At 43.7% G+C, this 27,810-nt stretch overlaps 1 protein-coding gene across 1 annotated transcript; it reads right to left on the minus strand.

Moving 5' to 3' along the window:
- Positions 1 to 27,810, minus strand: LOC119182897 (carboxypeptidase inhibitor SmCI). Its single transcript, XM_075867702.1, has 7 exons — positions 27,663 to 27,810; positions 24,703 to 24,891; positions 21,926 to 21,988; positions 19,594 to 19,767; positions 5,325 to 5,513; positions 2,535 to 2,597; positions 1 to 463 (listed from the first exon to the last, which is right to left on the minus strand). Exons 1-7 carry the CDS (start codon positions 27,706 to 27,708, stop codon positions 288 to 290), a joined length of 900 nt encoding a protein of 299 aa, XP_075723817.1. The 5' UTR covers positions 27,709 to 27,810; the 3' UTR covers positions 1 to 287.

The raw sequence follows: 27,810 nt of genomic DNA on the forward strand, positions 1-27,810 counted from the left end.
TTTGTAGAGGCACATTTATTGTCATAGACTTATGAACAACCATGACATGTAGCAGTGCATAATTGAAAACCATCTTAAATTCATCATGTGCCATACCATCTTGTCACTTGGCACTTGCATGCACAAGTTATCTTTTGGTCACAGGCATTTTTGATCAAGTACTTCATAACGTCATATTCACGGGCAATGTAAACTAAAGCTGTATATAGGCGTTCCGAATAAAAATCTTTGAAAAACCATGTAAGCTTCTTTCGTTAGCAAGGTGACGTATTCTGGCTGTCCGTTGCTTAAGCGCAAAACTCTATGCATGCATGAAGCGTCTCGAAGTTATTGCCGTTGCTCTTGCAGCCTCCGTAGATGAATGGACGGCATGACTTTCTCTGGGGATCGTAGTAGAATCGCGGCAAGTACGCCAGGCAAGGGCCAGAGGAAGCCGGTCGTCTGCATACTTCAGCTACCGTTGCTGTAAAACAAAACAAACGAGAGAAATGTAGAGAAACTACTCAATTATCGCGATGGCAAAACTAAATGCGTGCATATATCGGTTCTATCAGATAGGATGGTGCGTGGGAGCAGTGCTCTAATTAAAATGACAATGTTGTGCAAGTAGTGAAGCATATTGGGCAACTTAATCGATTGTGTTGCAATAATCGGCGCGAAGGGGGCTCGTGCATCCCATGTGTTCCTTATTCCTCCCTTTCTTTACATTGTCGCTGTTCCTACCATATCTGTTATGCCGCAAAGCACCAAGGCCGGTACTTGAAAACACATATTTTTTTCCTTGTTCTTCTGTTTCACTTGATAGGCGTTTAAGTGCAATCAGGATTGTACGCATAATTTTAGATTCAGTTCGCATGAAGATGCCTTCATTTTTCACAGAATATCTTATTAGATACAACTGCTTTATACGTCAGTACATTATTCTACTGCTACTATACTACTACAAATATTATTAATAAAAATCATTATAACAATAACAACAACCACCATAATAATAATAATAATAATAATAATATTAATAATAATAATATTATTAATAATAATAATAATAATAATAATAATAATAATATAAATTTTTTGCACAGAGCAGAGGGGTAAGGGCCAAAATAATGTAAGAAAGACGAAGGAGAAAGCTGTGAGTGCCATTGAATGTTTTTTTACCGATACGCATAGGCCAGTATCTGTAGTGCCTTCTTGTCCACTATCCCGAAATACAATGTTAAAGATGAGCACTGCTTCAAAACAGTTCATCGAGGAGCCCAAGTAGAATGGGACGGTACATGGATAGTGACGCATCTGTGCACGACGCGAGGAGTTTTTTGTCTCACACGATATAGCATTGCTAAAATTTAAGACTCGCTTGTGGTTATGCGCCCGATGCAAGCAAAAGTCCGAATAGCATGAAGAAATAAAATAAGGTTATGTAAAACAGAAAATTTTGCCCACCATCGTGAATCAACACTCCTGGCGCTCAATCGATCACGCCTTGAGATTTTTGGCTTTAGATAAAGAAAAATTTATTTACAGAAAAGCAGAGAGGCCGGCCTGAGCGAAAGTATGCTCAAGCCTGCAAGTCTACACTGCGAAGGGGAATGGGGAAAAAGAGTAATGTATGGCGATGGGGAGGTAAGGAGGTGACTATGTGTAGCTCCGTCAGGTTGGCGCAGAGCTACATGCGAGCATCCAATCTAGTAGCTTGTAGAAAAGCTGGGAACCTAATGGCCACCTTAATTTTGCAATAAGGACGCTGTTCATAGCTGCCACAGTTCCTGCTCGTTTATTGAGGCTAAAGCCTTTTGTGTATTATACTCGCGCCCGTTCGTCCATCCGTACCCTGAAACGGTCCTAGTTGTGGCATTTACCCTCACACCCTCCCAGCAATCACGTGATGGCACACGGCATAAAGCAACAGTAGCACCGCCACAGCTGTGCCTTCTGCCTTTTGCACTCTTTCATCAATCGAATTATTGCTCAGACTTTGTAGCAGCTAAAGACAAATACAAAGAAAAAAAGGAAAAAGAAAACGACAAAAAAGGAACTGCCATATTCATTCACGGGGCTTTTGCCAAACACACTTCGGAGTCTCCGAAGTGCCCCTCAATATTTATTCGGATAATGCTGCAGCGCTAACGAATCGCGTTAACAAAACTATTTGATGCATACCTCGCGTTATCACTGAAGCCAGATGTCATATATTACACTTTCAAGTGTTCTCTTTCAAACCAGATACTTCTAAACTTTAAACTGCATACGCAGGTGCACATCGCATAACGCTGGCAGTACCAAGGTAGCTAATGTGAAGAAAATAAGTGCATCGTTCCTGCATAAACCCCAAAACGTGCCCCCTTTCTTCTGGAGCGGCGGACTAACATGCGAGGCATGACTTCTTTCAGCATACAAGCGGAATGAGCCGTATTTATAGCACCAGTAAAAAACAAAGCTTGGCCAGAGATTAGAAAATAGATTTAAGCTCTGGCTGGACATATATGTGATAACCTTAATCACGGTTATGAAAAATATTAGTTAAAGCTTACCTGAGTGGAAGTCTTCAGTTGCGACAGTCGAAGCCGCTGCAGTTTCTTCTTTTCTGGAGGTCACTATAAATGAAACGCCACAATTCAGACATCTCATTGCAGCCACCAATTTTGTATATACAGACAACTCTCCGGCCCCCTACGCACTCTAAGAAGGTGTAATAGCCTTTCTTATCATATCTTTAATTAAAATACAATTAAATTTTATCTCAGTATTGAGCGACGTTTTAATTAATGCACGTGAATTTCGTGTGACTGTGTGTAAAATATATGTAATTACCACATGATTTGTCACATGACTACACTTTATAGTTAGCCATATCACCCACGGTCGCTATACGATATAACCATGTGACCCCAATGATTACCATATGACCCACGATTACCGTACGACTACACCAAAGCTGCGCGCGAACTGCAGCGGGGAAACATGCACGAAATGTGCAATGGCAGACTTTTAAATGCGAACGCATTCGTTCAGTCGGGGCACGTCAGGCATCCGTCGTGATCCGTTCACTGCTCTCTCCCATGGCAACAGCTTCGTGGTCACTCTACCTAGCTACCGGAGCCCCCACCATGTTACGCTTCGGCGCCAGCAGTTGTCACCAACAGCTGCGGGCCGGGCTTATCCTGGCCCCTAGCAACCGGAGTTCCCACCTCCTTGACTTGAGCGTGACTTGCCACTGCCTAATTGCAGTGCGCTTGAAATGCGTTTGCAGCGTTTGTGCTGCCAGAGTTTGTGAAGCGTTTTTTTTTAACCGTGCGTGCTAGCTACTAGAGCTGAAAACGCATATCACGCTTCTCGTGACAGAAAAACGACACGTGCGGCGAACGACGCTATTGGCTGCGAGGTGTAAGAAAAAAATGAAAATATTATTCTAACGCTGGACTCTCGCGGGTGAAACGTCATCGCCAACGGTACTCAAAGCATTCTTATTTCCTCATGATTCCCTTCGGGGAGGTGGGGGAACCTTTTTCTCACAGTAGTGCGTATAGTTCTTCTTTCAGCCCATACAGGGCTTTAAGGGTGCACATTCAATGCATCAAGGGGCTTCCAAAGAACACCCCTTCAGTGATTGTATATGCGTGGGTGGGCGTTTTACAATGTGCCATTTCTTACTCCGTTGTATATATGCAGCAAGTTGGCCCACTGTGCTGCTCTACAGTGGCTACAGTACTTGACTGCTGACACGTTTGGCGCCGGATCGAATGCCATCCGAGGCGGCCGCGTTCTCGATGCAGACAAAAACACCAACTCTCATATGCTTTGATATAGATGCACGCTGTAGAACCCAAGGCAGTCAAAATTTTCGGCGCCTTGCACTACGGTGTCTCTCATAACTACATCTCAGTTTTCGGATGTTAAACCCTAATTATCGTTATTTACCAAGTAGGAGATGTATATGTGCGTGAGGCTTAGTTTCACCCACACAAAGAAAAGTATCCGTGCCATGACGCAAAAATGTTTGGGCAAACAAACGAATCTTCACATTCAAAATGTGCTTTCTTGGGTGGAGCTGGTGGAATAGTTTTTTCAGATGATCTTCAAAATAACAGCGCGAAATTTAAGAAACCCAGTCAAACAAACCACACTACACAGCCACTTAATTGTGTCAACGTTTCTCCAGTATATGAATAATTTCAGCGCTGCTGCCCTCAAGACAATATATCACCAAATAGTATGGCGAGAAATCTGTAATTGGCGCTTTTAATCTGATTGCAGCTGCGCCCCGAGCAAACGCCTTTGGAAATATAATCATATTTTGTGCTAATTACAGAGACATGGTTCAGAAATTATCCGAGCAGTTCTTGCGGCTGACTGCCACGTCAGAAGCTAAGCAGTCACGGTTCTCTGATGATTATCGTGACTTGTGCAATCTCATTCATGTCGCTCGAATTTCGGTGGAGAACAAATCGAGAAGTCCCGGTACTGTGCTATGTGAGCGCGCTATTGAGAGCACAGGTCATCGAAATTACGTAGAATCTTCCGCAAAAGCGTCTTCAATTCTCTTGTATACTATCTACATACAGGCTTCATTTGCAATGCATGTGTTGGTCATGCTCAGCGCATTGTAATCTTGCAAGTTGTATCCCTTAACCTCATGTACCTCACTCGTTACCCTTCTCAATGGTGATTCCCTTGCTTTAGCCCAAATCCTAGAACTATAACATACTCTTGCATAACGTGGAGGATTTATTAAAAAAATGCTCGTATAAGTACGCAGAGAAAATGCGGGCTTCGAGTTGTTTTCGGATCTCACGTTCGGTTGCAACAATATCACATCGTCTCCCCGTTCTACACTTAGTTCGGGATTATTTGTACTCTATACAAAAAGCGTTATATTACCTAACGATTCGTTCCTATTTCATACGCGGCTTAACTGTAAACTGACCATGCTCTGATAATTTTACATCAACATAGTTCATTTATTGCACCTCAAGATTTCTAGCGCTGAAGACCCCACTCCCCTATAGCTCATTGAAAAAGGTGTTCTAGAAGTACCCCACGTGCTTTCTTTAATTGGTAGATTTGCGTGATCCTGTAAACCGCTTGTGAACGAAGTGACACAGATACTAAAAATGCGGTAGCTAGCAAGCAATTCAGCATGTCAAAAAATAGCAGTACACATGAGGTACTTGTACACTACCTTACTCCCACACTCACACTACCCTACTGCCACTGCGATGCATTAGCACAATTTACCAGCACGCTGAAAAATTGTGAAAATGCGTCGCAGTGGTGGTAGGCCCGATTGAACTGTGAACGTTGTGTTCTTTTTGGAGACTCACGTGTTTTGGACGAGCAAGTTTCTTCACACTCTTCCCTTGTCTCGTATCTGTTACCATTACCGCCACAACCACCGTAGACGAACTCTTCACATTTTCCCGTTTTAGCGTTGAACCACCACATCGGGAAAAACGCTTTGCAGATGCCGGCATCTGGCTCTTGATCGCACTGCGGTTCGAAGTCTTTCGTAGCTGGAAATGCGAAAACAAAAAGAAACCACCTTAAAAACGGTATAACTTTGAGCTCCTGGGTATGACTTCATCGTAAAAAAAAACAGCACTGGTACGAGGAATAAGAAAGACAGCAGGACTTTGTGCTGCTTCCAGTTGTCCTGCTGTCTTCTTTGCGCCGTGTACTTGCGCTGTTTTCCAAGATTAAGAAACCGCCATTTTCTTAATTTTTGGGCGCCGCGAAGGGGTGCCAACATATCATTAGGATTACTAAAGCCGATAAACACCGCCACGCTTTTAAAGCGGTGGTGTCATCCAATTTCGAAGCTATAACAAGCTTGGCCCCACCGTGGTGGTCCAGTGGCTACGGTACTCTGCAGCTGACCCGCGCGGGGCGGAATCAAATCCCGGCTGCAGCGGCTGCACTTTCGATGGAGGCGGAAACGCTGCAAGCCCTTGCGCTCAGATTTGGAAGCAAGTTAAAGAACCCCAGGTGGTCGAAATTTCTGGAGCCCTCCTCTATAACGTCTCTCATAATCATATGGTAGTTTTGGGACGTTAAACTCCACATCCCAATCAATTACAACAAGCCCCTTGTGGGTTTTCTTTGTATGCAAGGGCACTCCACCCAAAGGGTCGAACACACCAAACGTTTTGAGTATATTTGAATCCATTTTCAAAGTATCCATAAATTCTCATTCACCTGATCGCGACCCATCGCTATCGCGCCAACACTGACGTAGCTCTATAGAGGGGCAACGAAAGATGTTGTGAGGTCCCACCAGATCTGCAATGACATGACCGACCTTCACGCCTTCGCAACGTACCTACTGAGAAAGAATCGATTGCTGTATCACTCGCGGTTGCGGCAGTTAGCCATGGTCGTGTCAGTGCGTTTGTTTCGCTGGTTCTCGTGCGACGCCTGCGCCACACCAAGCACGTGGGTCAGCCGTGATCATACAACCTACACTGCTACGCGACTGCCCAACTTGGCACCCAGAATCCGAAAGTGACAATTTTTGTTCACATAGATAAGGCAATAATAGGTTACTAGCGATAATATATGAATCTTTTACGTGTGTCATCCTTCTGAAACAACTCCAGTGAAGAACGTGCAAGCCCCAATATTGGTGGCACCACCCCTTTAAAAGCGGTTACTTTTAGAGGTACGAGGGCGTATGTTGCACGATTGAAGTATGCAATTTATTCAAATATTCACAGGTACTGGAAATCAAACATTCAACTCAGATGAAAACAACACTTACTAGCTAATTTTTGTAGACCTTGTACTGAAGTGACGAAATAATGTGCATAATTAAAATTCCCCGCTCGTTCCACAAAGTTCTTCGCGTCGGCACTTAGGTAAAAAGCACTACCACATGTAGCCCCTGTGCAGAATTTTTATCTGTGTCCTTATTACCTGTTTAAAAAACCCATATGTACGTGCAAAGTACCCTCATAACCATCATTTCAAGGCATGTAATACTAAATTCGCCAGGATACTGCTATCCCGTAGTCTTTCGTCCGTTTTGTTTACAATACCACAGCTTATGGATTCACATGTTTTCATAGTGAAGAAGTTCTGGCTTTGAATTAGGTAAAATTCAATGGAATACTTCAACAATCATGAAGGCTGGACAGGACTTAAATGTTCATGTGAATTCAACGCACTGAGGACGCTCCGCTTGGCTTCCGACACAAAAGCTGCAAAATGCAGAAATTCCCATGCTTTCAGAAAAATAATTAATAAGACATGGTACACATTTTACTCCACTGCGCATGTAGTCCCCATAACTACGACTTTCGTTCATGCCAATAGAGTAAGCAAAGTAGAAGAAGACCATAGGCAATGTCACTTAGTGAGTACAGTAATAAAAACACTGCTCTATGTCGACGACTAGGCAGCTTCATTGCCCATGCAGTACATAGCGTGAAGTCAGCTGTTCAAATATCAGATATACATTAAAACAGCTGACATTATGCTATTAGTGGGGCTTCAGTGCGCTTATTTAACTCTGTATATTTGGGAAAAGTTAGCGAATGAAGGAGTGTTGAAATGAGTAGTTTCTCAGCGCACGAGAAAAACACGGACAGATAGGGACGGGACAGGCGCTACAGTATGAAAACTACAGTATGACGTACGAACACGTCCAAAACGCTACGTCGAAAACAGGTCATCCCTGACCTGTTAGTTCGCTTCTTGAACGAGAGGTGTCGATTTGATTACAAAGACTACGGCACAAATAAACGAACACATTCCTTTTCTCTGTATACATTCATTTACAATGAGCTCTCATATTGTCTTTATGTTCTTTATGTTCTTTTCTTTTCGTCTACAATGAGCTCTCATATTTCAAGAATGCTTATCGCCTAGAAACTCTTATGTACTTTTCCAAACTTAGTCATTTTCTTCCTCTAATCTTCCCGAGGACTCTGCCCCGTATGATCATCGCGAATAACGAAGAGGTTTTAGATCATTTAGGGTCACTTGCCCTTCCCCCTAGGCACTCCCGGGCTCGTATTGCATATATTAGGATTATAGCTGCAAAAAGCATGGTAGATAATCCTTCCCCAAAGATTTCTATTACTAGTTCTCATTGTAGACGAGTTTGAATCTACCCAAGAAGTTAGCTCAGTCATGTCTAGAAAGTACGAAAGAATCGGCACCCACCGAGTGCGGTAGCGGCGATGGCGAGGAAGATGCATAGTTTCATCATGGCGTGACCGTGCAGCGAAGCTGTTACTCAGGAACAACTGGCAAACTTTGAGGGTGAGCCACAGCAGCATGCGCCTGTTTTTATGTGCTAGAGAACAATGAGCTCCAGAAATGTTGGCCGACTCTTATCACTACTGTGACCTATGCAAGATGAGGCAAACAGTGCTGCTTACATACAAACTGTGTGCTACTTTACGTACAACCATGACCGCGATAGCATCATGATCTGCGTTATCTGCAATCACCTCTTCAGCCATGGGGAGAAAATTCGGGTCAGCTGCTTGGTGTTGACAAATTACTTTCAACGTCACTTCATTTTAGGCCAATTGAGGTTAAGTTCGGAACGAGCAGTATTCCTACAGTGCAACTGAACACAGCATGAGCTTGTATATCGATTATCCACTTGCCTCTAATCACTGTTTTCGCAATATGCATTTATTGGTGAATAATGAGCATGAAACCTAACTACCCACTCTATGCAAAGCAAGAGTTATGTGCGTGCTATTCAGTGTGGCTACTTTGTGCGCATGGTTGAACAAAATCACTTATGATTCGCGGTTTATTCATTTTTTGCTGCTGTAAAGGATGCGCTGATTCGCTTTATGATGAGCAAGTTTTGCGTTATAGTACGCTGCAGCACAGAAAAAAAAACAAGACGAGCCCTCAAGACAAAGGCTTGACTTGGAGCTGAAATCTAATATAAGCATTGCCTCTAAAACACCACAGCACATGAGTAAGCAGGGGTTATGACGTATACATAAACAAACTAATCCCATTTCCACCTCCTGTTTTTGTTCTGTTTATTTTAATAACCGAGCCTTAAAAGGCCACTGACCACCCCGGGTTAAAAGACGAGGAGGTTATTTCCTACTCTCTTTCATGCACAAGACGCATCCTCCTCGCCCCTTAGTTCTCGAATGCACATGAACAATATCAGCACCAATCGCTTTAACCTACCAGTATTTCACGCTACTCGGCTACACGCCTGTTATCGCCGTTTGCGCAGTTGCAAACACAAAAAATTGAGTTTCATCTAATGATTGCGCACGATGTTCATGCGAGACAAAGGAGGACGGATATGCGGCTGCTTGGCAAAGCAGTGCAGTAAACAAATCACATGTGATATGTCGCGTTTATCAAAAAATCGAAAGCATGTACACTGTAGACAGCACGGGAACTACAGTTTCTACGTCACAATAGTGAGTCAAACAGGACGATGAATACCAGAAAATATTATTGTGCTCTTTTTTTGTATATTGGGAGCCTGGTGAGTGGCCCTTTAACAAGTGCAATACATGGTGTAATCTAATTTTTCGAATTTTTAAATTCGTGCAGGATCACTTCACTTTTGCATCATCTACCATTTAGCCCAGAAAATCACACTGCTAAGGTACTTGCGGATAATAAAGTTGTAGCAATCGTGGCCGAATTCGTCTCTTCAGTTACCAATCCCTGTGAAATTCCTAGGACCACTTGGTAGGCCTGAAAACAACATTGCTTCCAATGACTTCTACAAGTGCATGCTTCAAGTGTTTCAAACGCGGGCAATGAAGCGACACATATCGTGCTCACTTCTATAAACGTCGTTCGCGATCACTTCTATCAACGTCGCTCCCCAATCGTCATTTTCCTCTTATCCCTTTCTTCGTGAATATGTGTGGTATTTCTTCGCATTAGCTATTACGGCTATCTGGCTGCCCGCAAATGCAGAAATTCGTGCATACCATGTGGTGTAAACAAATGGATGAAGATGTGGTGGCGTGAACGTTTGATAGCAACATGATAGCCCCGCCGTGGTGGTCTAGTGGCTAAGGTACACGGCTGCTGACCCACAGGTCGCGGGTTCGAATCCTGGCTGCGGCGGCTGCATTTCCGATGGAGGCTGGAATGTTGTAGGCCCGTGTGCTCCGATATGGGTGCACGTTAAGGAACCCCAGGTGGTTGATATTTCCGGAGCCCTCCACTACGGCATCTCTCATAATCATGTGGTGGTTTCGGGACGTTAAACCCCACATATGTAGAAATGCTCTGTAAATGAAACTTTTTTATGTTTCACGTGTAGTATTGCCTTTGAGGTTTCCATAAATATGTACAATTGGTGACGCTCAGTGTGTTTTAATACCTCATTTTATTCCTTGCACTAAAAACTTCCCTCCTTTTTCTCGGTCAAAACTTCTGAACTTTGTCTTTGCCTGTAGTACGCTGTGAATAACGTTCCTATAGAAAATTCAGGCCTATTCGATGCATCGAAGAAATACAACTTCTTCGAAGCAACCAGGATGATGAGGCTATTACACGTTATTTGGTTCTGCCGTGGGAGTCACATAGCGAGTTAACAGACATTTATTAATAAGAAAGCAAGAAAGAAATTGCGTTGCTTCTCGTGACTCTCAAACATAGGCGATCTCAAGAGGGCCGTGTAGTAGGTGTAGGTTCTCACTAACATGCGATGACGTAGACTTGTCTGCGAATGTGCTATGTATTTCTTGAGCTACTTCTTTGTGTATGTATGTCGGGAATGAAAATTATAGCACTGTATGGGCTAAGGCCTGCTGGGCTGGGCCGGCTTTAGTATATTTCATCGACGATCCAGGGAGAGCTCGGGCTGAAAGCTCCGGCCCCATGGCCCGCATTTTAACTGCCAGGCTTTGACTTCGCTTCGTTCTAAAGGGACACGAACCTGAAACACTGCCTTCTGTTTATACTTCCAAACTATTCCTTAAAAACTACAGTATCATTAATTTCACGACGATAAGTCTATTTATAGGCAAGTAAACGAAAGTCGAAGTTTCATTTTCGAATTCGGAGCTGTAGTCTCCGCGTGTGAAGGCACGGATTTCAAACTGCATTCGTTGCATTTTGCGGCTACCTGCACTTTAAAGTATTTTGCAACTTCGTATGCTATATCTACGGGCCACTTACAGGATAATTTTCTCAGTTTTACTTATTACAATCTACGTAGGCTTTATTAGACGCCGTCAGCAGCTGGGACGCCCCGACTTCTGCTGCGTTAATTTTGAAGTGACGTCACCAGTCAAATTTTTGTGTGTATTTTCACGCATACAAATAATTGTCATGGTGAGCGTGGTTTTCGGGAATTGTAAGAATAATACAATAATAATATAAATAATACTATTAGTTTCTTCAAGTTTGTTTTAAAGACGTTGCACATACATATAGTTCCCACATTTCATTTCGAAAAGAAATGCTTGTTTTGTGTGGGGCAATATATTGGGAGTTATGTGTTGCACAAGTACTAAAATTCTTTTGCTTCTTGCATAAGGGGCTACTTGAGCTATGTGAAGCGTATGAACTTGAAGTAAATAGAGCAGACGCTTTCATTGTTAACATCTGGCTATTCTGGGATTTACTGATATTCCTTGTTATATTATATCCCTAGTGTAGTTGTGATCACAATAATTAGAGTAATATAATAAATTTATAACTTGCCATTGGAACAGCACTGAAGCTGGAAAACGTTCTTAAACATTCCACGCCTAGTTTAGAATTGAAGGACTGCACGGAGTCTCACCAAACAGAATCCCTTTAAAAACTTTTGTTTTCGATGGCTTCTCACTGCTTCGACGGTCGTGTCACGCGAGGTGGACATGCCACACCTGCTTTGTAGGCCCACATTGTTAGCGTCTGAGGTTTCGTTTTGCTGCAATGCAGTCGAGGTTTCAAAGTCGCATCAGCGCATAGTCTACATTGGCACAATGACGAAATTTCACTCCTGCAAGGGCCAGGAAAATGGGTCGGAAGAATGGGGCAGGGAAAATATGTTGTAACAAAGGTCACCTAACTTTCAATTTTGAAGAACCTCTCCAATATCTCATCTATTCGTCATTACTAAAGAGTGAGTTTCCAACGACATATCTACACCTCTCTGTAGTATCACTAAAATTTCGACAGCGTTGCTAAAATAAAAAATTTTCGATCACGATTGTGCATCAACGTTTCGTGGATGCATGGGGTGCATCACAAGAACATGATTCAGACCTTTCATGTCTACACAGCTGAAAGACGCACCTAATAAATTTGATTGTTCTTGCTATTTTTAATGGGAAGAAGGCCGTTGTGTGCGGGCAGTAGATCTCTTGTTTCAGGCACGCGCAATATAGAGTGCGAGAGATACATGATACTGCCGCCACAGTTCTTGATTATTTATTTATATGTGGGGCTTAATGTACCAAAACTACCATGTGATTATGAGAGACACCGTAGTGGGGGGCTCTGGAAATTTTGACCACCTGAGGTTTTTTAAAGTGCACGCAAATTTGAGCATACGGGCCGGCAGCATTTCCGCCTCCACCGAAAATGCAGCCACCGTAGCTGGGATTTGATATCTTGACCTGCGGGTCAGCAGCGGAGTACCCTAGCCTCTAGACCGCCGCGGCGTGCTGCAACACCTCTGGAATGCGCTTCAACATAGGTCCAGTAAACGAGGCATCGGGCAAAGTATATTTGTTTATAAGATATCTGGTTTAAAAAAATACAACTATGAATTCGGTGCCATATGAGCTCCATTTACCTCCAACCATATGCATCCAATGAGTAAGTGTCAAGAAGCTTATTCACGATCTTGTTACAAAGCTGAAACAAACGCTGAACAGAGATCGAGATCTCTTCGATCACTTACTATCGATGCCTCGCTCGCTGGATTCCGTGCCGACCGGTTGTGCCCTCGCGATCTCCGACGTCAGCGTAGCTCTGGCTGACTGGGCTGGCCCTACGTCATCTCTTGACGCCGATCTCCGATGGCAGCGTAGTTCTGACCAACTGGACTTGCCCTACGCCATCTCCTGACGCCGACAAGAGCTCTCGCTAGTGGTGTCCCTTCCTCGGACTCCTGTGACTGCGTTTCCATCTTTCCTATCTCTACTATCTCTCATATGTCCTCACTCACTGTCCCAGCACATCTCTCTCTATATATATACCTTTAATTCCATCCTTTTATTGCCTCGTCACCCCATTCCTTGTGGGCTACTGTTGAAGGTGTCGCACCCTGATGCAAACAGTTACGGGGCTCACTTTTCTCTTCTTTTTTAGGGGCGAAGCTCCTTAGGGCGTGGGCTGTGCGTCCCCTGTAGCCTGTATGTAGCCACCTCTAGTTTAGTTCTTGCAGTGTTCACTAGATGGCGGTACCGTCCCCTGTATGTAGCCACCTCTAGTTTAGTTCTTGCAGTGTTCACTAGATGGCGGTACCGTCCCCAGTATGTAGGGCTTACTTTTGGTTCCAGGGCTTACTTTTGGGAACTCAGTGGTGTGCATGAGGGCAGAGGTGCAATCGGGAATGGATGTAAATCAAAGGACTGTGGGACGCCTCGCGTTGGGTGCTCACGGGAAGACGACAAACGAGGCTGTAAAGGGCGACATGGGGTGGGCAGGTTTTGAGGCGAGGGAAGCGCAGAGCAAAATAAGGTTCGAAGAAAGGCTAAGAAATATGAAGGAGAGTAGATGGGCAGAGAAGGTGTTCAGTTATTTGTATAGGAAGAGCGTGGACACACAGTGGAGAAAAAGAACTAGAAGACTCACTAGTAAATATACGGCTGGTATTGTGAGCCATATGTCAACAAAGAGCGTTAAGGGAAAAGTCAGGGAGGCGGAGAGGATTTACTGGATGGCAGCTATGGAGAAAAAACCGGCTTTGAGTAACTACCGAAAGGGCAAAAATGAAATAAGGAGGGAGGCATTTTACGATAATTCAAGGGGAAGCGCTTTACTGTTTGAAGCGAGATCGGGCTGCCTTAGAACGCGTAGTTATAAAGCAAGATTCAGTAAAGAAGAAGAACAATGCACATGCTGCGGGAAAGATAAGGAAACGGCGGAGCATGTTCTGATTGAATGTGGAGATATCCACCCAGGTGTACGTTTGGGCACGAGCCTACAGGAAGCCTTGGGTTTTAGGGACAACAATGGAAAGCTGAACACACCCGCGATTGAAATAAGTAAGAGACGGTTAGAGTATTGGTGGCAGAAAATTAGAGAGAAAGGACAAAAATAAATATGGGAAAAATAAAATATGGACAGTGTGCCGTAAATGGCAGAGAACTTAAGCTGAAAATTTACCTTTTTTTCCATTAAGATAGAATTTATCGAAGTAGAGGCATTAGGCCAACATAAAAAAAAAGAAAAAAGGTTTTTTTTTTGTCGAGCCTGGTGGCATACTTGTCACCACCCCGCTATAAAGGGGACGCTCATAGCATCCATCCATCCATTCCATCCATGTAGCCACCTCTAGTTTAGTTCTTGCAGTGTTCACTAGATGGCGGTACCGTCTCCTGTATGTAGCCACCTCTCGTTTAGTTCTTGTAGTGATTACTAGATGGTGGTACTTGTAGCTGATGATGAAAAGATGCAAGATGTTATAAACTAGAAAGCGGTACTTGTAGTTGATGAAAGACGCGAGATCTTATAAAATAGGAAGGATGTCACATATGGCGCGTGTCATTGGTTGAAGTCAATCGTTCGATTTAGTGCGGCGACGTACGCTAGGGGGAGCGATGTAATAAAATCGAGTGGGCAAAATGTACAGAGGATTCATGGTTTACCAGGTTTACCTCCGGAGCTTCGCCCACTCATCATCATTCACTTCGTGGATATGGCGGAATTTTTTTTCCTTTTATAACCACTTTTCACTTCCTGTCAGTCATACGCTCATGTAGTACAATATAATAGCCTTCTTCCAGGACAACATCATTATGAAGGCGTGTACATTAATAATATAAAAACAGAGAGAGAGCGCGCACACACGGTGCCAAACATGCGTAATGCACAGAGCTGAAAATTCCAAGGGGAAGCACATTGCAATAGCACTGAACGTGTGGCTAGTTGGTGAAGCATTGCGAAACAGCACTCGTGTGTGTTCGTTACGTCTTCTGTCTTCGTCGGTGTCGCACTGTACCCAAAAAATGCAAAGAAAAAACTTCAAAGATGAGTTTTAAGTTTGAGTTTGCAGAGTGCCACGACATTCTGGAACGAAAGAAGCTAGTGGATGAGTTGGAGAGCAATGTTCATTGTTCTGAATTCCACAGAGATCAGAGTTTGTTCCAGTCGTTGAAGACACGAACGACTGGCGACGTCTTCAGAAATGGCAAAGTAGATGTAGCTAAAACCGTTGCGGCTAGCGCAAGCAGTGCGAAAAACTTTAGCTTGGCAGGATACGTGATGCATTAGCGCATGGCGTGCCTAAAGCCGGTATTCTTTGGTAGTTTTATTATTCGTGCAATGGCATACGAAGAGACAAGCTCTAAAATGTGCCACAAAAAATTGCTTGACTGTGTGTAATAGCAGCATCATAGAATGTAATATTCTTACAACAATTTATTTTTTTCTTTCTTATGGATTCTTATATGTATTTCTAAAAGTAAATATGGCGCGGACGGTTCATTGTAATTTTTCTCAAGGTCAGTGTTGTTACAACAACATTATGAACTCGGCTTCCTTCAGCTATTTTTCTTAGTGTAACGAGGTGCTACTATGCTGAAGACAGACGCTACATATCCAAAAGCATGCACAGTTGGCTTTGTCATTAGATGATGCATTAAACTTTAATAGACCGCAATGTAAACAATGAAAAAAAAGCATTGTTACTTCTGTCCTCTCTTTCATTTAGCTCAGTATTAAAGCCGAATTTCAGCTGCAAACCACTTCGCTCGGTATTTTATCTCCTGGGAAGCGCTCTTGGTGATCTTCATGTGTTGATGCATCGGAACGTAGTACGGGAGCCTTGTTCAAAATCATTGTGAACAACGCTCCGAATCAGAGTCCGACAACGTCAATGAGTTTTATTCCCTTGCAGCCAGTGTCTTCGTTTCTCGTCTTTTTATTCAATGATCCTTCCGGTCCAGACGGGTGTTCATGGAAGCCATCATTGCTTCCAAATGTTATTTAGATCAAAGATAGATACACTATACCAATCCCAAGTGAACACTCAATTGCACAGCAGCGCACACAGCAAGAGGAGGCCCCCCCCCCCCTCCGGCTTCGGCAACGCGCAATTTTCGTTCATTCCGGAAACTAAATGGCCCAACGTCACTCACGCACTCGCGAAATACACCTCGGATGACACCGAACCCTCATGGAAAAAACACAAATACAGGGGCAAATTTCTCCGCCAAATCTTGTGGCAGTTTTTCAACAACCACCCCAAAGCCTGGAGTGGGGTATGCGACGCCAAAGAAAACAGAAACATTGCATTCAGTATATCAGCTCAACCGTTTCCACCACAAGTCCCTTTTTACAAGACGGTCCCGCATGTTAAAGTATAACAGTCAGTAAAGCAGGCACCACTAAAGTATACATATTTGTCACCTTATCGATTTCTTGTCGATTCGGCGTTCGGTAACACTACATAGATAAGTGCCTCGGGCCAATGTCAGGCCCAGTCCTTGGTCGGGCCGGGCCGGGCCAGGTAGGAGAACTTTTTTTCGGGTACCGGTAGAGCCAAGGTATCGCGTTGAGTCACCAAGCCGGGCTCGGGCGGGTAAGTTTAAACAAGCTCCGGGGCCTTGCCGTGCCCGGGAGCCCAGACCAGTACAATGCTCTAATAAAGACCAAGATTCATGGTTTTACAAGTATCGTACCTCGTACCAATGGTAGGAGGAGGAACAATAGGAAAGGCAGAAAGGTTAACGAGATACGTGTGCCCGTTTTCTACACTACGCTGGAAGAAGGAAAAAGGTGAGTAAAAAGATTTGAAAGAAAGAGAGAAACAGCGGAAGAGAGGAGAACATTCTCACTACATGGACTGACGAGTATGCAGCAGTGGTACTGTGCAAAAATCAAAGGCGTTCACGTTGGTCCGTAGTCCTTAAAATACACAAGAGGGGTTTGACGACATTGTGAGCCGACAAGACGCGGACGGTGCTTCAGCAACACCTGCACAGAGAGTGGCCGATCGTCCATTTGTCGCAACGCCTCAGAAAGTACCATTGCTAGATTCATAAACGCAGCATTAACCTTACAGAAGGTAAAATGCGTAACTGATCGCTCTCCTGGTCGCAATACTCACTCAAACATTTTTAAAACTCATACTGTGATCGTTTTCACGGATCCGAATCAAATTACCACGCACGCCATATTTCGCTTGCCATGGAGTTCACCAAAGTATTGCACCAAAAGTCTCCACTACACTGAGTCTACCGAGGCGCTCCCACTTCACCCTCGATATTGTCTTTGTGCATTACTCGTGGCCTCTGAGATTGGCTCCGGCGACACGCCATTGCTAGTGTCACTCTGGGGGTTTCTTTCGTAATTGTAGAGCATAATTAGAGAGAGCGGTGCAACAGCCAGAAGAGCATTGCCGATTCCACGCTAAGCGTGGACTGAGGTCACCATCACACGAACTTTTAAAGCGCTAACAAAAAAATTGCCAACCAAGCCCTTCCTACAGATTGCTACCCAGCAGAGCAGAAAATTGTGGCCACAGGCGGTTGCAGACGACGCAGCCGAAGCCACTCCAGAAGCTCCCACCGAGAGTGGGTGTCGTCTCCGGCTAACACATTTCCTTCATTGCTTAATTGACGCTCCTCTGAGCACAACGACGCTTTGCGGCTCGCAGTTGTCGCTTGCATCAGCTCAGAAGGCTGTCGGATCCTTGATACGCAGATTATGTTTGAGCTTTACAACGTGAGCCTATTCTTGTGCCCGGACTGCTGGATCGGCCCGGCGACTAGCCATTCTTTCAGTGATAAGCTGTTGGCGCTGTTCTTGTAAAGTTGTCTGCTGTTCGGGCATTTGCACGATCCGTGCCCACCCCACGTGGATATTCTATGTTGAACGTTCCTGCGATGCCGACTTTTCACGCGCTGGTGAGCCCTTTACGTGACGTTTGTGAACATCTATCGTTTCCCCTCTTCTTGCACTTCTCTTCAACACTGCTTTCTGTCCTGCTTCCCAGCTAATGTGCAGTGCTGTAGAGCTGACCTCCATTCAGAGATGGCACTGTACTCTTTTCTTTGTTTTTTATTGCTATTTTCAATTCTAAAGGAGGTAACACTACGCAAAATAAGAGATAGACAAAGAAGTATTACGCACACACACTGAGCACAGTGTGTGCGCCGTCCTTCCTTGTCCATGTCCTATTTCGTGCTTCGTTACCTCTAATAATCAACCAACACACTTAAGCTTCGTGGCTAAGTTTTAAAGCTAGTCTATCGAAACTTCTGCGTGCGGGCTTGGCTTCACGGCTGCGAAGCAAGGCGATGAACGACGTCGCACAGTGGCATCCAATAGCACGCGCGGTTTCTTGCGGCGACGTAGAGAACGATGTAACTGACGGAGCAGCCAATAGAGGCACTTAGCATTTCTCGTGGCGAACAATTTTTTTGTTTTGCATAGCCAAGCTATAAACAGCTTCTGCTGTTAGAGAATACACCACGGGAGGGCAACAAACGCGAAGGAAAACGTTACGCGTGTCTAGTTCCCTCTATGACCTCGCCTACTGTCTCGCGTGACATCGACTGCCAGAATGACTAGGATCTTATGAATTTATTTATGTGTAGATGGATGATATCGGTGACGCTCGGCCTAAATCCGCCACCTCGCGGTATGTTACGGCACTGGGAAATTTGCACTTCTTTTGAAAACACTCTGAATGGAACGGTTGTAGCAACCGCGCGTTGCCGCAGCTAATTGCGGAACACGCGCACTACTTCTCTCCAACGCTTCCAAATGATGACACCTTGCCGCGAACGAGGAGCGCTAAAAGAGTAATGCCTGAGAAATAAATGGCGCGTTCGTGTCGCTTGCTTCCAGCTAGCGGCAGTAATATCGTTGGCTACGGTTTCTCGCATGAAGAAATGTTCGTCGGAAGCGGTCGCCTCGTACCAAGAAGTAGTGACTGCGAGTACGGTCAACGAGAAGTTTTCATCTAGCTTTACGTATTTGCCAAATGATCACGTGTATTTACCTGACGTGTTTTTGAGACGGGAAATATATGAGCAAAACGTTTCATGACGTACTTCTGTGAAGGAAATACGTCATCAAAGTCTTGGTGGACTTCCATCAAAAACACTTTTGTCGCCCAAGAAAAAAGGTGGATAGCCATTTAGCGAGAGCAATATTCTGACACGAAAGTAACGTAAGGAAACAGCATTTGTGGAGGCACATTTATTGCCATAGACTTGTGAACAACCGTGGCTTGTAGCAGTGCAGAATTGGAAATCACCTTAAATTCAACTGTGCCCTAGCATCTTGTCACTTGGCACTTGCATGCACAAATTATGTTTTGGTCACAGGTATTTTTGATCAGGTACTTCATAACATCATATTCACGGCCAATGAAAACTGAAGCTGTAAATAGACGTTTCGGACGAATTTCTTGAAAAAAGCATGTAAGCTCCTTCCGTTAGGAAAGTGGCGTATTCTGGATGTCCGCTGCTTAAGCGCAAAACTCTATGCATGCATGAAGCGTCTCGAAGTTATTGCCGTTGCTCTTGCAGCCTCCGTAGATGAATGGACGGCATGAGTTTCTCTGGGGATCGTAGTAGAAGCGCGGCAAGTACGCCAGGCAAGGGCCAGAGGAAGCCGGTCGTCTGCATACTTCAGCTACCGTTGCTGTAAAACAAAAGAAACGAGAGAAATGTAGACAAACAACTCAATTATCGCGATGACAAAACTAAATGCATGCGTACATCTGTTCTATCAGATAGGACGGTGTGTAGGTGCTCTAATTAAAATGAAAATGTTGTGCAAGTAGTGAAGCATTAGTGCAACTTAATCAATTATGTTGCTATAGTCGGCGCGAAGGGGGCTCGTGCATCCCATATGTTCCTTATTCCTCCCTTTCTTTACATTGTCACTGTTCCTACCATATCTGTTATGCCGCTGAGCACCAAGGCTGGTACTTGAAAACACATATTTTTTTCCTTGTTCTTCTGTTTCACTTGATAGGCGTTTAAGTGTAATCAGGATTGTACGCATACATTAGATTCAGTTCGCGTGAAGATGCCTTCATTTTTCACAGAATATCTTATTAGATACAACTTCTTTATACGTCAGTACATTATTCTACTGCTACTATACTAATACAAACATTATTAATAAAAATATTTATAACAACAACAACAACAATGATAATAATAATAATATTAATAGCATTAATAATAGTAGTAATAATAGTAATAATAATAATAATAATAATATTATTATTATTATTATTATTATTATTATTATTATTATTATTATTATTATTATTATTATTATTATTATTATTATTATTATTATTATTATTATTATTATTATTATTATTATTATTATTATTAATTAATTTCTTGAACAGAGGAGAGGGGGTAAGGGCCAAAATAATGTAAGAAAGTCGAAGGAGAAAGCTGTGAGTGCCATAGAATGTTTTTTTACCGATACGCATAGGCCAGTATCTGGAGTGCCTTCTTGTCCACTATCCCGAAATACAATGTTAAAGACGAGCACTGCTTCAAAACAGTTGATCAGGGAGCCCAAGTAGAATGGGGCGGTAAATGGATAGCGACGCATCTGTGCACGACGCGAGGAGTTTTTTGTCTCCCACGATATGGCATTGCTAAAATTTAAGAATCGCTTGTGGTTATGAGCCCGATGCAAGCAAAAGTCCGAATAGCATGAAGAAATAAAATAAGGTTATGGAAAACAGAAAATTTTACCCACCATCGTGAATCAACACTCCTGGCGCTCAATTGATCACGCCTTGAGATTTTTGGCTTTAGATAAAGAAAAGTTTATTTACAGAAGAGCAGAGAGGCCGGCCTGAGTGAAAGTATGCTCAAGCCTGCAAGTCTACACTGCGAAGGGGAATGGGGAAAAAGAGTAATGTTTGGCGATGGGGAGGTAAGGAGGTGACTATGTGTGGCTCCGTCAGGTTGGCGCAGAGCTACATGCGAGCATCCAATCTAGTAGCTTGTAGAAAAGCTGTGAACCTTATGGCCACCCTAATTTTGCAATAAGTACGCTGTCCATAGCTGCCACAGTTCCTGCTCGTTTTGTGTATTATACTCGCGCCAGTTCGTCCATCCGTACCCTGAAACGGTCCTAGTTGTCGCATTTCCCCTCACACCCTCCTATAGCAATCACGTGATGGCACACGGCATAAAGCAACAGTAGCACCGCCACAGCTGTGCCTTCTGCCTTTTACACTCTTTCATCAATCGAATTATTGCTAAGACTTTGTAGCAGCTAAAGACAAATACAAAGAAAAAAAGGAAAAAGAAAACGACAAAAAAGGAACTGCCATATTCATTCACGGGGCTTTTGCCAAACACACTTCGGAGTCTCCAAAGTGCCCCTCAATATTTATTCGGTTAATGCTGCAGCGCTAACGAATCGCGTTAACAAAACTATTTGATGCATACTTCGCGTTATCACTCAAGCCAAATGTCATACATTACACTTTCAAGTGTTCTCTTTCAAACCAGATACTTCTAAAGTTTAAACTGCATACGCAGGTGCACATCGCATAACGCTGGCAGTACCAAAGTAGCTAATGTGAAGAAAATAAGTGCATCGTTCCTGCATAAACCCCAAAACGTGCCCCCTTTCTTCTGGAGCGGCGGACTAACATGCGAGGCATGACTTCTTTCAGCATACAAGCGGAATGCCCCGTATGTATTGCTGCAATACAAAACAAAGCTTGGCCAGAGATTAAAAAATAGCTTTAGGCTCTGGCTGGACATATATAAAATAACTTTTTCCACGGTTATTAGGCATATTATTTGAAGCTTACCTGAGTGAAAGTCTTCCGTTGCTACAGTCGAAGCCGCTGCAGTTTCTTCTTTCCTGGAGGTCACTATAAATGAAACGCCACAATTCAGGCATCTCATTACAGCCACCAATTTTTCATATACAGACAACTCTCCGGCCCCATACGCACCCTAAGAAGATGTAATAGCCTTTGTTACCATATATTTATTTAAAGACAATTAAATTTTATCTCAGTATTGCGGTAAGTTTTCATCCATGCACGTGTATTTCGTGTGACTGTGTGTAAAATATATGTACTTGCCACATCATTAGTCACATGTCTACACTTTATAGTTAGCCATATGACCCACATGCTCTCTACGATATGACCCTATGACCCCAATGATTAGCATATGACCCACATTTGCTATACGTACGTCTACACCAAAGCACGCACGAAATGTGCAACGTGCACAAAATGTGCAATGGCAGACTTTTAAATGCGAACACATTTGTTCAGTCGGGCTACGTCAGGCATCCGTCGTGATCCGTCCACTGCCCTCTTCCAGGACAACAGCTTCGGGGTCATTCTTCCTAGCTACAGGAGCCCCCACCATGTTACGCTTCGGCGCCGGCAGTTGTCAGTAACAGCTGCGGGCGCGGGCTAATCCTCGCCTCTAACAACCGGAGTTCCCACCTCCTTGACTTGAGCGTGACTTGCCACTGCCTAAATGCAGTGCGCTTGAAATGCGTTTGCAGGGTTTGTGCTGCCAAAGTTTGTGAAGCGTTTTTTTTTTTTTACCGTGCGTGCTAGCTACTAGAGCTGGAAACGCATATCACGCTTCTCGTGACAGAAAAACGACACCTGCGGCGAACGACGCTATTGGCTGCGAGGTGTAAGAAAAAAATGAAAATATTATTCTAACGCTGAACTCTCGCGTGTGAAACGTCATCGCCAACGGTACTCAAAGCATTCTCATTTCCTCATGATTCCCTTCGGGGAGGTGGGGGAACCTTTTTCTCACAGTAGTGCGTATAGTTCTTCTTTCAGCCCATACAGGGCTTTAAGGGTGCGCCTTCAATGCATCAACGGGCTTCCAAAATACACCCCTTCTGTAATTGTATTTACGTGGGTGGGTGTTTTACGCTGTGCCATTTCTTACTCCATTGCATATATGCAGCAAGTTGGCCCACCGTGGTGCTCTACAGTGGCTACAGTACTTGACACGTTGGTGCCGGATCGAAATCCATCCGAGACAGCCGCATTTTCGATGGAGGCGAAAACACTAACTTTCATTGCTTAGATATAGATGCACGCTCTAGAATCAAAGGCAGTCAAAATTTTCGGCGCCTTGCACTACGGTGTCTCTCGTAACTACATCTCTTTGTCGGATGTTAAACCTTAATTATTATTATGTGTAGGTGATGTATATGTGCGTAAGGCTTAGTTACGCCCACACACAAGAAAATATCTGTGCCATGACGCAAAAATGTTTGGGCAAACAAACGAATCTTCACATCCAAAATGTGCTTTCTTGGGTGGAGCTGGGTGGATATTAGTTTTCAGATGATCTTCAAAATAACAGCGCGAAATTTGAGCAACCCGGTCAAACAAACCACACCACACAGGAACTTAACTGTGTCAATGTTTCTCCAGAATGATTCATTTCAGTGCCGCTGCCCTCAAAGCGATATACCACCAAATAGTATAACGAGAAATTGGTAATTGGCGCTTTTATTCTGATTGCAGCTGCGGCCCGAGCAAACGCCCTTAGAAATCTGATAATATTTCACGCTAATTACAGAGACAGGGTTCAGCAATTATCTGAGCAGTTCTTGTGGCTGACTGTCACATCAGAAGCTAAGCAGTCACGATTCTCTGATGATTATCATGAGGACTGATGCAATCTCAATCACGTCGCTCTGAATTTCGGTGGAGAACAAATCGAGAAGTCCCGGTACTGTGCAATGTGAGCACGCTATTGAGAGCGCAGGTCATCGAAATTACGTAGAATCTTCCGCAAAAGCGTCTTCAATTCTCTTGTATACTATCTACTTACAGGCTTCATTTGCAATGCATGTGTTGGTCATGCTCAGCGCATTGTAATCTTGCAAGTTGTATCCCTTAACCTCATGTACCTCACTCGTTACCCTTCTCAATGGTGATTCCCTTGCTTTAGCCCAAATCCTGGAACTATAACATACTCTTGCATAACGTGGAGGATTTATTAAAAAATGCTCGTATAAGTACGCAGAGAAAATGTGTGCTTCGAGATGTTTTCGGATCTCACGTTCGGTTGCAACGATATCAAATCGTCTCCCCGTTCTACACTTAGTTCGGGATTATTTGTACTCTATACAAAAAGCGTTATATTACCTAACGACTCGTTCCTATTTCATACGCTGCTTTAGCTGTAAAATGATCATGCTCTAATATTTTTACATCAACACAGTTTATTTATTGCACCTGATGATTTCTAGTGCTGAAGACCCCACTCCCCTATAGCTCATTGAAAAAGGTGTTCTAGAAGTACCCCACGTGTTTTCTTCATTGGTAGATATGCGTGATCCTGTAAACCGTTTCTGAACAAAGTGGCATAGATACTAAAAATGGGGTAGCTAGCAAGTAATTCAGCACGTTGAAAATATCAGTACGCATGTGGTACTTCTACAATGCCTTACTTTCTCACTCCCACTGCCATACTGGCACTGCGATGCATTAGCACATTTTTCCAGCGCACTGGAAAATTATGATAACGCGTCACAGTGGCGGGAAGGCCTAGTTTAAATGATAACGTTATGCTCTCTTCGAGGACTCACGTGTTTTGACCGAGCAGGTTTCTTCACACTCTTCCTTTGTCTCGTATCTGTTACCATTACCGCCACAACCACCGTAGACGAACTCTTCACATTTTCCCGTTTTGGTGTTGAACCACCACATCGGGAAAAACCCCTTGCAGAGGCCGACATCTGGCCCTTGATCGCACTGTGGCTCGAAGTCTTTCGCAGCTGTAATTGTGAAAAGAAAAAACAACCACCTCAAAAAAGGTAAAACTTCGAGCTAGTGGGTATGGCTTCATCGTTAAAAAAAAAACAGCGTGGGTACACTGAACAAGAACAACGAAAGACAACAGGACTGTACGCTGTTTTCTGTGGTCCTGTTGTCTTTCTTGTGCCTTGTATTTGCGCTGTTTTTCACGGTTAAGAGATTACTGGTTTACGTAATTTCCAGGCGCCGCGAAGTGGTGCCAACACTTCATTAGGATTACCAAAGTCAATAAACACCGTCAGGCTTTTAACGGGTTGGTGCCATGGAATTTGGAAGCTATAACAAGCCTGCCCCGCCGTGGTCGTCTTGTGGCTAAGGTGACCCACAGGTGATAGGGTCGAATCTCGTTGACGCTGCTGACTCACAGGTCGTAGGGTCGAATCTCGATTGCGACGGCTGCATTTTCGATGGAAGCGAAAGTGCTGTAGGCCCATGTGCTTAGATTTGGGTGCACGTTAAAAAACCCCGGATGGCCGAAATTTTCGGAGCCCAACACTACAGGGTCTCTCATAATCACATAGTGGTTTTGGGGCGTCAAACTCATTTTATCAATCAAATGTGACAAGACTGTTGTGGGTTTCCTCTGTAAACAAGGACCCTCAATCTAAAGGGTCGAACAAAGCAAAAGTTTTCAGTATATTTGAATCCACTTCCAATGTGTCCTTAAATTCTCAATGATTGTTCCGTGAACTGGGAGCGCGGGAGTAACACAGACACGAAGCAAAGAGGAGGCGCTCGTGCTGTGTGGCTTCTCTTTGCTTCGTGCCTGAGCTTAAATTCTCATTCACCCGATCGAGACCCATCGCTAGTGCGCCAACACTGACGGATATCTATAGGAATGGCGACGAAAGTTGTTGTGACATCACACCAGATCTGCAATGACATGAGGGACCTTTACACCTCCGCAACGTACCTACCGACAAAGCGTCGGTTGCTACATCTTTCGCGGCTGCTGCAGCTAGCCATGGTGGTGTCGGTGCCTTTGTTCCGCTACTTCTCGTGCGACGCGTGCGCGCCAGCACGCGACACTCAGCACGAGGGTCACACGTGATAAAGCAACCTACACGGCTACGTGACTGCCTAACTTGGCGCCCAGAACCTCAAGGCGAAAATTTTTCACATAAAAAGGCATTATTACATTTTTTAGCGATAATATATGAACTTTTCGGGGTGTGTCATGCTTTGTATAGCCATAAACACCTGCAGCAAATAATGCAGGAGCCACAATATTGATGGAACCACCCTTTTAAAAGCAGTTATCTTGGAGTGCGAGCGTGTATGCTGTATTCTTGAAATTGCCATGTAAAGAGGTTTTCACAGCTACAAGAGAACAAGGACAAACATTGAGCACAAATTAAAACTACCTCGACTAGCTAATATCCCTTGACTTTGCACTGACGTGATGAATTCATGTATAATTGAAATTCTGTGCTCGTTTTACAAACTTCTTCGCGTCAGCACCAAAACATCTAACACTACCAAATGTAGCCCCAGTGTATACTTTTTTTTCAACTGCGTCCTTAAGAACTGTCTGAAAAAAAAAACAATATGCATACGTGTCAAGTGTACGCATAAGCGTCTTTTTGAAGTGTGTGATATTAGGTACGCCAGGATACCGTGGTGCCGTAGTATTGCGTATGCTTTCTTTACAATGCCCCAACTTGGATTTCTACGTTTTCTCAAAACTTTCAGGCTACGAATGAACAATAACTGAATTGAATATTTCAACAACTATGAAGTGAACAACACTATAATAATAATCTGAATTCAACGCACTGAGGACGTTTCGCCTGGCTTCTGACATAAAAACTGTAATATGCACATATTACCATGACTTTCAGAAAAAAAAAAGAAATTAGACAGGGTAAACATTTTCATTCAATGTGCATGTAGTGCTGATAACTGCGACTTTCATTCATGCCAATAGAGTAAGCAAAGTGGATTAATCCCATAGGAGATGTCACTTAGTCGCGAAATGAAACCAATGCTTAATGCCGATGATCATGCAGGTACATTGTCTATGCAGTATACACAATTGTGAAGTCAGCTGTTCAAATATTAGATCTGTTTTACAACAGCTGACATTATGCTCTTACTGTGACTTCAATGCCAATATTTCACTCTTTTTATTTCGGAAAAGGTTGCGAGTCAAGGAGCGTTAACATGAGTAGTTTTCTAGCGCACGAAAAAAAAACATGGACAGATAGAATCGGGACGGACGTTTCAGTATGAAAACTACAGTATGACGTGCAAACACGTCCAAAACGCTACGTTGAAATCAGGGCATGCCTGGCCTCTTAGTTCGCTGCCTCAACAAGATGAGTCAATTTGAATACAAGGACTAAAGCAGAAATAAACGAAGTCATTAATTTTCTCTGTGTACCTTCGTTTAGTATTAGTTGTAATATTATAAGAATGCTTATCGCTAAAAAACCATAATATTCTTCTCCAAAGTAGGTCATTTTCTTCTAGTGTTCTGGAAGACTCCGGACAATACGTTTCTTGTGGATAACGTACTGGTTTCAGATTATTTAGACCCACCGACACTTTAGCTTTCCATCAAGGCGCTCACAGCCTTGTACTGTTTTTGTTAGAAATTGAGCTGCAAGAAAGCCAGTACAGTATTATTCCCCAAACCTTCCTAATACTGGTGCTCATTGCAGGCTTGTTTGAATCCACCCAAGAAATTAGCACGGCTACGTCTAGCAAGTACGAAAGAATTGGCACCCACCGAGAGCGGTAGCGACAATAGCGAGGAAGATGCAGAGCTTCACCATGGTGTCACCGTGCTGAAAATAATGTTGCTCAGGACCTACTGGCAAACTTTGAGTGTGAGCCACAGCAGCATGCGCCTATTTTTATGTGCTAGAGAACAATGA

Source organism: Rhipicephalus microplus, chromosome 6 (genome assembly GCF_043290135.1).
Source record: "Rhipicephalus microplus isolate Deutch F79 chromosome 6, USDA_Rmic, whole genome shotgun sequence".
Lineage (NCBI taxonomy): Eukaryota > Metazoa > Arthropoda > Arachnida > Ixodida > Ixodidae > Rhipicephalus > Rhipicephalus microplus.

Coding starts and splice junctions, on each gene's coding strand:
- LOC119182897 (XM_075867702.1), bottom strand. CDS start 27,708: ATGGTGAAGCTCTGCATCTTCCTCGCTATTGTCGCTACCGCTCTCG. Junction 19,768..21,925: donor AACGGAAGACTTTCACTCAG/GTAAGCTTCAAA, acceptor TTTGTTTTACAG/CAACGGTAGCTGAAGTATGC. Junction 464..2,534: donor AACTGAAGACTTCCACTCAG/GTAAGCTTTAAC, acceptor TTTGTTTTACAG/CAACGGTAGCTGAAGTATGC.